We start from the raw sequence: 11,887 nt of genomic DNA on the forward strand, positions 1-11,887 counted from the left end.
AGTCTTAACTAAATGGACCTTTGTTGGCAAGGTAATATATCTGCTTTTCAATATGCTATCTAGGTTGATCATAACTTTTCTTCCAAGGAGTAAGCGTCTTTTAATTTCATGACTGCAATCACCATCTGCAGTGATTTTGGAGCTCAAAAAGATAAAGTCTGCCATTGTTTCCACTGTTTCCCATCTATTTCCCATGAAGTGATGGGACCAGATGCCATTATCTTAGTTTTCTGAATGTTGAGCTTTAAGCCAACTTTTTCACTCTTCTCTTTCACTTTCATTAAGAGGCTTTTTAGTTCCTCTTCACTTTCTGCCATAAGGGTGGTGTCATCTGCATATCTGAGGTTATTGATATTTCTCCCGACAATCTTGATTCCAGCTTGTGCTTCTGCCAGCCCAGCGTTTCTCATGATGTACTCTGCATAGAAGTTAAATAAGCAGGGTGACAATATACAGCCTCGACATACTCCTTTTCCTATTTGGAACCAGTCTGTTTTTCCATGTCCAGTTCTAACTGTTGCTTCCTGACCTGCATACAGGTTTCTCAAGAACCAGATCAGGTGGTCTGGTACTCCCATCTCTTTTAGAATTTCCCTAAGTTTATTGTCATCCACACAGTCAAAGGCTTTGGCATAGTCAATAAAGCAGAAATAGATGCTTTTCTGGAACTCTCCTGCTTTTTCGATGATCCAGTGGATGTTGGCAATTTGATCTCTGGTTCCTCTGCCTTTTCTAAAACCAGCTTGAACATCTGGAAGTTCATGGTTCATGCACTGCTGAAGCCTGGCTTGGAGAATTTTGAGCATTACTTTACTAGCGTGTGAGATGAATGCAATTGTGCAGTAGTTTGAGCATTCTTTGGCACTGACTTTCTTTGGGATTGGAATGAAAACTGACCTTTTCCAGTCCTGTGGCCACTGCTGAGTTTTCCAAATTTGCTGGCATATTGAGTACAGCACTTTCACAGCATCATCTTTCAGGATTTGAAATAGCTCAACTGGAATTCCATCACCTCCATTAGCTTTGTTCATAGTGATGCTTTCTAAGGCCCACTTGACTTCACATTCCAAGATGTCTGGCACTAGGTGAATGATCACACCATCATGATTATCTCAGTCGTGAAAATCTTTTTTGTACAGTTCTTCTGTGTATTCTTGCCTCCTCTTCTTAATATCTTCTACTTCTGTTAGGTCCATACTATTTCTGTCCTTTATTGAGTCCATCTTTGCATGAAATGTTCCCTTGGTATCTCTAATTTTCTTGAAAAGATCTCTAGTCTTTCCCATTCTCTTGTTTTCCTCTATTTCTTTGTGTTGATCGCTGAAGAAGGCTTTCTTATCTCTCCTTGCTATTCTTTGGAACTCTGCATTCAGATGCTTATATCTTTCCTTTTCTCCTTTGCTTTTCACTTCTTTTCTTTGCATAGCTATTTGTAAGGCCTCTTCAGACAGCCATTTTGCCTTTTTGCATTTTTTTCCATGGGGATGGTCTTGATCCCTGTGTCCTGTACAATGTCACGAACCTCCGTCCATAGTTCATCAGGTACTCTGTCTATCAGATCTAGGTCCTTAAATCTATCTCTCACTTCTACTGTATAATCATAAAGGATTTGATTTAGGTCATACCTGAATGGTCTTGTGGTTTTCCCCACTGTCTTCAATTTAAGTCTGAATTTGGCAATAAGGAGTTTTGATCTGAACCACAGTCAGCTTCCGGTCTTGTTTTTGCTGACTGTATAGAGCTTCTCCATCTTTGGCTGCAAAGAATATAATAATTGATGGAATTCATAATGTCCTGGAACAATGCCTTGTGTGTAGTATTTATCTAGAAAATGCTTCTTGATTGATTACAGATAGTTATGATAAAAGGCAAAATAAATGACATAGAAAATTTACAATAATATGCTAAACAATCATATAAGAGTGACAAAAGTAACTAGAGAAGAGGAAGACTAATTTAATACAAAGGGATAGCTTTTTGTGGGATATGGGATTTATAATCAACTGCAGATGAGGGAAAAGAGGTGAATATGGTAGGACTCAGCACAGAGAATACCATCGTTACAGTCAGGTTCATTATGTACTATACTGGCATTGTGCTATAAGGTCATAGAAATGTTAGACTTGAAAGGATGCTTTAGCATCACCCGCTCAGTTCCTTTATTTTCTAGATGGTGAAACTGAGTTCAAGGAGTTACTGTTGCTAAAATTTATAAAACTGAGTGCTTAAGATCTGTGCATTTTATTGTCTGTAAATTATGCTTCAATATAGAAAAACAGATTGACAGGGAGGCCTGGCATGCTTCATCCCATGGGGTCTCAAACAGTCAGACACAACTGAGTGACTGAACTGAACTGAACTGATAGTTATTCAATTTCCCCATGCAATATTGTTGCCCAATAATTATACTGGTTTTTTCAAGAGATCCTGATGGACAATGTTGCATTGTAATAACTGCCTTTTGTATTGCAACTATTTGCAATTTTATGAAATCTTCATAAATATGATGAGTAGCAACAACAAAGTTATGAAAGGCTTTTTAAAAAGTGAGTTGAGTGTGGAAAGGATGAGAGAAAGGACTTACTCCAACTTCCAATGAACTTAGGGCTAAGAATTGATCACAACTCTTCTGTTTTCAAATGCAGTGTTCTTTCTGACATCCCAAGAACCATTAAGTGAACATGGAATGGAAAATGATTTACTAATATCACACAGAATTTTGTTTGCTACATTGCATCAGCTCATCCATGTTTAGAGTCTGCCTCACAGATCTCCTTCTGGCTTGTCCCAACTCTGCTATTTGCTCTCATAGTGCAAGTTTTGTGATCATTCACACTCCCTAAGCTGAGCTACAAAAGCTAGATCATTTCATTAGGGCTTGAGGAAAAGGTGACTATGACTTGATAAAACTGCAACAGTCAGGCTAAACATAAGAGAGTATTAATGAAACTTATAGCATTGCATATAGGAGATAATCAGGGGGTAAGGAAAATGAAGGTCTCAGAATTGTCAGGTTTGGGGAAATCCACGGGTCATGGTGGAGAGTTCTAACAAAACATGGTACACTGCAAAAGGCAGTGGCAAACCATTTCAGTATTATTATCTTGAGAACCCCTATTTGCCTTTGAGAAGGCAAATAGATATGAAACTAGAAGATGAGCCCCCCAGGTCAGTAGGTGTCCAATATGCTACTGGGGAAGAGTGGAGATAAATATCTCCAGAAAGAATGAAGAAGTTGAACCAAAGTAGAGGCTGAACCAAAGTGAAAATGATGACCAGCTGTGGATATGTCTGGTAATGAAAGTAAAATAGCATGTTGTAAAGAATAATACTGCATAGGAAACTGGAATGTTAGGTCTATGAATCAAGGTAAACTGGAAGTGGTCAGAGGATGGCAAGAGTGAACATTGACATTTTAGGAATTAGTGAATTAAAATGGATGAGAATGGGTGAGTTTAATTCAGATGACCATTATATCTACTACTGTGGGCAAGAATCCCTTAGAAGAAATGGAGTAGCCATCATAGTCAACAAAAAGATTCTGAAAGGCAGTACTTTGGTGCAAACTCAAAAATGACAGAATGATCTCAGTTCCTTTCCACCACAAACCATTCAATATCAGAGTAATCCAAGTCTATGCCCCAACCACTAATGCCGAAGAAGCTGAAGTGGAATGGTTCTAAAAAGACCTACAAGACCTCCTAGAACTAACACCAAAAAAAATATTCTTTTCATAATAGGGGATTCAAATGCAAAAGTAGGAAGTCAAGAGATAACTGGAGTAACAGACAAGTTTGACCTTGGAGTACAAAATGAAGCAGAGCAAAGGCTAACAGAGTTTTGCCAAGAGAATACACCAGTCATAGCAAACACCCTCTTCCAGCAATACAAGAGATGATTCTACACATGGACATCACCAGATGGTCAATATTGAAATCAGACTGATTGTATACTTTGCAGCCAAAGATGGAGAAGCTTGATGCAGTGAGAAAAACCAAGACCTGGAGCTGACTTGGGCTCAGATCATGAAATCCTTATTGCAAAATTCAGACTTAAATTGAAGAAAGTAAGGAAAACCACTAGGCCATTCAAGTATGACTGAAATCAATTCCCTTATGACTATACAGTGGGAGTGACAAAGAGATTTAAGAAATTAGATCTGATAGAGTGCCTGAAGAACTATGGACAGAGGTTCACAACACTGCACAGGAGGTAGTGACCAAAACCATCACAAAGAAGGCAAAATGGTTGTCTGAGGAATCCTTACCAAAAGCTGAGAAAAGAAGACAAGCAAAAGGCAAAGGAAAAGGGAAAGATATAGAATTCCGAATGAATGCAGAGTTCCAAAGAATAGCAAAGAGAGATAAGAAAGCCTTCTTAAGTGAACAAATGCAAAGGAAAGAGAGGAAAACAACAGAATGGGAAAGGCTAGAAATCTCTTCAAAAAAAATTAGAGATTCCCAGCGAACATTTCATGCAAAGATGGGCTCGATAAAGGACAGAAATGGCAAGGACTTGACAGAAGCAGATATTAAGAGGTGGCAAGAGTACACAGAAGGACTGTATGAAAAAGATCTTTATGATCCAGATAAGCATGATGGTTTGGTCACTCATCTAGAGCCAGAGTGTGAAGTGTGAAGTCAAGTGGGCATTAGGAAGCATTACTCTGAACAAAGCTAGCAGTAAGTGATGGAATTTCAGCTGAACTACTACAAATCCTAAAAGATTATGTTATTAAAGTGCTGCATTTGATAAACCATCAAATTTGGAAAACTCAGCAATGGCCACAGGACTGGAAAGGTTGGTCTTCATTCCAATCCCAAAGAAGGGCAATGCCAAAGAATGTTCAAACTATCGCACAAATGCAGTCATTTCATATGCTAGCATGGTAATACTCAAAATCTTTCAAGCAAGGCTTCAACAATATGTGCACTGAGAACTTCCAGATGCACAAGCTGGATTTAGAAACGGTAGAGGAACCAGAGCTTAGATTGTCAACGTCCACTGGATTATAGTAAAAGCAAGAGAACTCTAGAAAAACATCTACTTCCACTTCGTTGACTATGTTAAAGCCTTTGACTGTACAGATCATAATAAACTGGAAAATTCTTAAAGAGCTGGAATACCAGACCACCTTACCTGCCTCCTGAAAACTCTGTATGCAGATCAAAGAAGCAACAGTTAGAACTGGACATGGAGCAACGGACTCGCTCAAAATTGGGAAAAGAGTACATCAAGTCTGTATATTGTCACTCTGCTTATTTAATGTATATGCATATATACATGTATGCATATGTATATGTATATATTTAATGTATATGTATATGTGTAATGTATATCATATGAAATGCCAAGCTGGAGGACTCATAAGCTGGATTAAGACTTCCCAGAGAAATATCAATAACTTCAGATATGCAGATGACACTACCCTAATGACAGAAAGTGAATAGGAACTGAAGGAAAGTGAAATAGGAGAGTGAAAAATCTGGCTTAGACTCAACATTCAAAAAACTAAGATCATGACATCCATTCCCATCAAGTCATGTAAATAGATGGGGGGATGGAAACAGTGAAAGATTATATTTTCTTGGGCTCCAAAATCACTGTAGACTGTGACTGCAGCCATAATTTTAAAAGATGCTTGCTCCTTGGAAGAAGTAGGAGTGTTAGTCACTCATTCATGTCCAACTCTGCAACCCCACATGCTGTAGCCCACCAGGCTCCTCTGTCTATGGGATTCTCCAGGAAAGAATACTGGAGTGGATTGTCATTCCCTTCTCCAGAGGATTTTCCCAACCCAAGGATTGAACCCTGGTCTCCTGCACTGCAGGCAGATTCCTTTACTGTCTAAGCTACAGGTAAGATCCTTGGTAGAAAAGTTATGACAAACCTAGACAGTGTATTAAAAACCAGAGACAACTCTTTGCCCACAAAGATCTGTATAGTCAAAGCTATGGTTTTTTCAAGTCATGTGTGGATGTGAGAATTGGATCATAAAGAAGGTTGAGCACCAAAGAATTGATGCTTTCAAATTTTGGTGTTGGAGAAGACTCTTGAGAGTTCCTTGGACAGCAAGAAGCTCAAACCGGTCAGTCCTAAAGGAAATCAACCCTGAATATTCATTTAAAAGACTGATGCTAAAGCTGAAACTCCAATACTTTGGCCACCTGATGCAAAGAGTAGACTCATTGGAAAAGACCCTGATGCTGGAAAAGATTGAGGGCAGGAGGAAAAGTGGACGACAGAGGATGAGATGGTTGGATGATATCATAGACTCAATGGATATGAGTTTGAGCAAACTCCAAGAGATAGTGAAGGACAGGGAAGGTAGGCGTCCTGCAGTCCATGAGGTCACAAGGAGTCTGACACAACTTAGCCACTGAACAACAAACAACAACAATGGGCATGAGAAACAGACTGTGAGAGCAAAATCAATAAGTTCATTTCTATTTCCTCTCTTTCCTCCCCTCCTGGTATTCCAGGGCACTCCTATCCTTCCTCTCATAACCCTTTTGATTCAGCAGAATATTTTAATTCTTTTATCAAAACCTAGGGAGGCTGGGGAGTACGAAGCAATGCTTTGTGGCAAATAATCACTGCATATTTTCTGCAACTACAGTTTAAGGGGTTATATTATAGGTGTTTTGGTTCTGTGAATTAGGGCAGTATTTTCATGTGATCACTGACTCTCAAATTTTATTTATTTTCTACTCTTTTTCAGGTAAAATTGAGTCACCTCTGTTTGCAGAGACAATGGGTAGAGCCAACCACTCCATGGTGTCTGAGTTTGTGTTCCTGGGACTCTCCAGTTCCTGGGAGATCCAGCTTCTTCTTTTCCTTTTTTTCTCTGTGTTCTACATGGCAAGCCTGATGGGAAACCTCCTTGTTGTGTTCTCTGTGAGTGCTGACGCTAGCTTGCACTCCCCCATGTATTTCCTGCTGGCCAACCTCTCCTTTCTTGACATGGGGTTTTGCTCTACTACTACTCCCAAAATGATTTATGACCTTTTCAGAAAATGCAAAGCCATCTCTTTTGGGGGTTGCCTAACTCAGATCTTCTTTATTCATGCCATTGGGGGCACAGAAATGGTGCTGCTCATTGCCATGGCCTTTGACAGATATGTGGCCATATGCAAGCCTCTCCACTACCTGACCATCATGAACCCACGAATGTGCGTTTTAATTTTGGCTGCTGCCTGGGTCCTTGGCCTCATCCACTCAGTGGCCCAACTGGCTTTTGTCATAGACTTGCCCTTCTGTGGTCCTAATGTACTGGATAGCTTTTATTGTGACCTCCCCCGACTCATTAAGCTTGCTTGCACAGAGACCCATAGACTAGAGTTCATGGTCACCGCCAACAGTGGACTCATCTCCGTGGGTTCCTTCTTCATATTGATTATTTCCTACATCTTCATTCTGGTCACTGTTTGGAAACACTCCTCAGGTAGTGTATCCAAGGCCCTCTCCACCTTGTCAGCTCACGTCACTGTGGTGGTCTTATTCTTTGGGCCATTAATCTTCTTCTACACCTGGCCCTTCCCTTCATCACACTTGGACAAGTTCCTTGCTATCTTTGATGCAGTTCTCACTCCTTTTCTGAATCCAGTCATCTACACATTCAGGAACAAGGAGATGAAAGCAGTGATGAAGAAACACTACCATCAGCTTGTGAGTTACAGCAAGATACCCTAAACACTCTAAAGATAAAGAAATTTAGCTCTACCCACAATGACAATAGAAAAATGTCATCTTAGATTTCTATTAATTTTATGTACTAGGTAATAGTTAGACATTTTTCATGTTGCTATATACCAAATAAATAAGGAGAAAAAGAGCTAACATTGGAGTTTCTATTTTCCAACTTCTGTTGGATTTTTATATAAATTATTTTATTTAATATTTATGAAAACTCTGGGTCATTTTTATTTTGTTTTTTTAATAATTAAGAAATGCTTGACTCATTCTCTGTATAATTACTATGCAAAATACCTCAAACAAAAGTTGATTAACATCTTAATCCTCCACTTCCAATTTTCTTATCCATCAAAATGTGCCAAGCAGAGAATAACAATAGGTGTTGAAAAGTAATATATTATTCCTCAGAAAGGAAGGAAATATTAATATTTGCAAATGATGAGACCAGCAAGGGATTCATCTACAAAATTTATGAATGGTTAATGTGGCTCAATATCCAAAAAACAAACAACCTAATCAAAAAATGGGTGGAAGATCTTAATAGATGTTCAGATGCCAAGAGGCACATGAAAGATGCTCAACTTCACTAATTGTTAGAGAAATGTAGATCAGAACTACAATGAGGTATCACCTCACATGGGTCAGAACAACCATCATCAAAAAATCCACAAACAACAAATGCTGGAGTGGATGTGGAGAAGTGGGGAACCTTCTTGCGCTGTTGGTGGGAATATAAATTGATACAGCCACTATGGAGGTTCCTTAGAAAACTAAAAATAGAACTATCATATGACCCAGCAATCCACTACTGGGGATATACTCAGAAAACCATAATTCAAAAAGACACAAGCATCCCAATGTTCACGCAGCACCATTTACAACAGCCAGGACATGGAAACAGCCTAAATGACCATTGACGAATGGATAAAGAAAATGTGGTATAGACATACAATGGAATATTACTCAGCAGTAAAAAGGAATGAAGCTAGATCATTTACAGAGACATGGACGGGTCTATAGTCTGTCATGCAGTAAGAAAGAAAGAGAAAAACAAATATTATATATTAATGTATATATGTGGAATCAAAAAAAATGGTACAGATGAACCTATTTGCTAGGCAGGAATAGAGACAGAGACACAAAGAACAGACGTATGGACACAGGGTCGGGGAGGAAGAGAGGCGGCATGATCTGGGAGACTGGGACTGACATATATGCATTACCATGTGTAAAATAGATGGCTAGTGGGAACCTGTTGTATAACACAGGGGGCTCATCTCGGTGCTCTGTGGTGACATAGATGACATAGTCCCTTCCTGACACAGGGACCGAACACACATCTCCTGCACTGGCAAGCGGATTCTTATCCACACAGTACAAATCTTTTATGAGAGATGGTTATATGAATAAAGAGTTTAAATATTGTTAAATCCTACTAATTCTGAATATATCAAGCTATAAAAGAAGTAATATTAAATACAGACAGGGTAGAGAAAAGAATTTTCAAAGCACAGCAAAAAATTTAACATAATCTTAATTGACCAACAGAAGAATAAAAAATTTAATTATGATATAGTTATATAGTGCAATTCTATGTATGCATTTTAAATTATTTTGTATTACAATATTTAATAATATAAAAGAATTCTCAAAATATTCTGAAAAAATCAGGTTAACAATGTAGAGAGCATAAAATCACAATTGTGTAAATGTATATTTATGTAGGCATAGAAAAATACTAGAAATAAATATCCCAGCACATTACTCATAATTATATCCAGATGGTAATTTTTACGGGTAATTTCTATTTTAATCTCTAATATCCATATAAATCTAACAGAATGAGCATATTTATATTTTATTGACAAGTATAATATTTTCTTAAAGAAATAAGAAAACAGGTATTTCACATCATAAGTAATTGAAAGAATTACTTAGAATCAAAGATGTACTTATCAATACTTTTTCGACTATAAATGACATAATCACAACTTAAGCTTATGCAAGAGGATGGATGTACTGGCTTATTTAACAGCTCAGCTAGTAATCAAACTGAGTGCAAAAGCTGAATGTCCAAGACAGCTAGAATCAAGAACTTGAATACCACCAAACCTAAATACTACATCTTCTTCTCTACCATATCTTTTTAAAAATTATCCCAGATTCAATTTATAACAGGAGGAAATATGATTGCCAGTAATTTCTACACATCACACTCCAAAAAGGACTTAGGCTTGGTTTCTCTATTCCCAAGTCTAACATCCTGGGAAGAAGCTCAGATTTGAACCTTCGTGGTCAGAGACATACCTGCACCATTCAACTGTGGCTTGGAGACATGTCATTATGATGTGGTTCAGAAGCCCAACCTTTAAACAGTAGTGGTCAGAGAGGTAGGATCTACATGCCTTCTTCTAATCATACCACACAGTTACCGCAAGAAAAAGATAACAATTACCAGAAGAAGAAGGTTGCTGATTTGGACAAAGAACAGAATAGATGACCACTAAAAACAGGTATTATTTTAGAATAAGAAAGAATGACCTTGAAAAACTTTTACATAGTACAGAAACTCATTCACTATGTAGTTGGGGAATCTATCTATGGATATAGATATATCTATAATGGATATAATGGATAATCTATCATGGATATAGACCTGACACAAAGGCATAAAGAGAAAAGACTGAGAGAAGCAGGCATTTCTCTAAACCAACACACAAAAATAGCAAGGAATCGGAGAACCCCAGCTGGAACTACTGAATGTTGTTTAATCCATGGGAGAGAAAAAACAGTGAAACTTCTATTTCAAAAATACCACTTCAGAAAAATTATAGGGAGACTGAGAATACTGTGAGCTAATAAACTGACACTGATATATAGGTATCAGTTTTCTAAATGTTAAAAAAAAAAAGGAGTCAAAGAATGAATAAATGATATAAGGCAAAGGAAATCAAAACAGAAAGCTAGCAAATTATAAAGTGAAATAAATTAGAAGGTAAATAAGGACCACTTAAGACAATAGTAAGACTGATTAACTGATTAAGGGGTATGGTGTCTATATAAGGATGTATATGGCTCAGTCATTTGCACTACAGGTTTGAGACTGGACCTTGGTTCCTCTTTGTTGAAATGAGTATGAATTGGAATTTCTAATCTATTGATGTAAATCCCTCATTCCTATAAAATAGAATATGATCATATATAAAACACTTCCCAAACTAAAGTTTAGCTTGCTGTGTTGTGCTGTGCTCAGTCGTGTCTGACTCTGCAACTCCATGGACTGTGGTCTACCAGGCTCCTCTGTCCATGGGATTTTTCAGGCAAGAATACTTGAGTGGGTTGCCATTTCCCACTCCAGGGGATCTTCATGACCCAGGAATTGACCTTGCATCTCTTATGTCTTCTGTATTGGCAGGTGAATTCTTTGGAATTCTTTATCACTAGCACTACCTGGCAATATGGCACCCCACTCCATCTCTCTTGCCTGGAAAACCCCATGGGCGGAGGAGCCTGGTGGGCTGCAGTCCCTGGGGTCTCGAAGAGTCGGGCACAACCGAGCGACTTCACTTTCACTTTTCACTTTCATGCATTGGAGAAGGAAATGGCAACCCACTCCAATGTTCTTGCCTGGAGAATCCCAGGGACGGGGGAGCCTGGTGGGCTGCCATCTATGGGGCCACACAGAGTCGGACACGACTGAGGCGACTCAGCAGCAGCAGCAGCACTATCTGGAAATCTTACAAGGACTTAAATCATCCAAATGCAACAGGAATAATCATGCCAGCAGAAGGAAAAGGAGGAGCATGGCTAGTAACTTATGGAAATAAGAATGCACGTGTAAGAGCACAGGGGTTACATAGCCTGGAACATAGTAGGAACAATAATCAAAGGTAAATCTTGTGATGACCAGCCAGCACAGTCAAGATAAAAGTCCTGACCTAAGGATCCTATTTTCCAGTTGTAATGACAGTCATATCCTCGTGTGAAGAAATAGGCATTAAGTATCAAAATCTGATATAATTAATATTTTAATAATTGGAGTAACTGTTCTTGTTCTGATTTCCTGTTCATTAACATTATTATCACCGCTTAACTTCTCTGAAATTTCCCTACAATGAAATAATGAGTTACACTTATGTGGAAGTTCAAACTCCTTGACTGATTTTTTTGTGACAAATTAATAAATGGGCAT

The 11,887-nt window shown here is 38.4% G+C and overlaps 1 protein-coding gene across 1 annotated transcript; it reads left to right on the forward strand.

The window, feature by feature from the left end:
• Nucleotides 1–6,744: 6,744 nt before the first annotated feature.
• Nucleotides 6,745–7,692, forward strand: LOC101108137 (olfactory receptor 4F6-like). Its single transcript, XM_004010960.5, has one exon. The coding sequence runs from the start codon at nt 6,754–6,756 to the stop codon at nt 7,690–7,692; it is 939 nt and encodes a 312-aa protein (XP_004011009.1). The 5' UTR covers nt 6,745–6,753.
• Nucleotides 7,693–11,887: the final 4,195 nt, after the last annotated feature.

This window comes from Ovis aries, chromosome 7, assembly GCF_016772045.2.
Source record: "Ovis aries strain OAR_USU_Benz2616 breed Rambouillet chromosome 7, ARS-UI_Ramb_v3.0, whole genome shotgun sequence".
In the NCBI taxonomy this organism is placed as follows: domain Eukaryota; kingdom Metazoa; phylum Chordata; class Mammalia; order Artiodactyla; family Bovidae; genus Ovis; species Ovis aries.

Excerpts from the sequence above, each read along its gene's own strand:
- LOC101108137 (XM_004010960.5), top strand. The coding sequence starts at position 6,754 with ATGGGTAGAGCCAACCACTCCATGGTGTCTGAGTTTGTGTTCCTGGGA.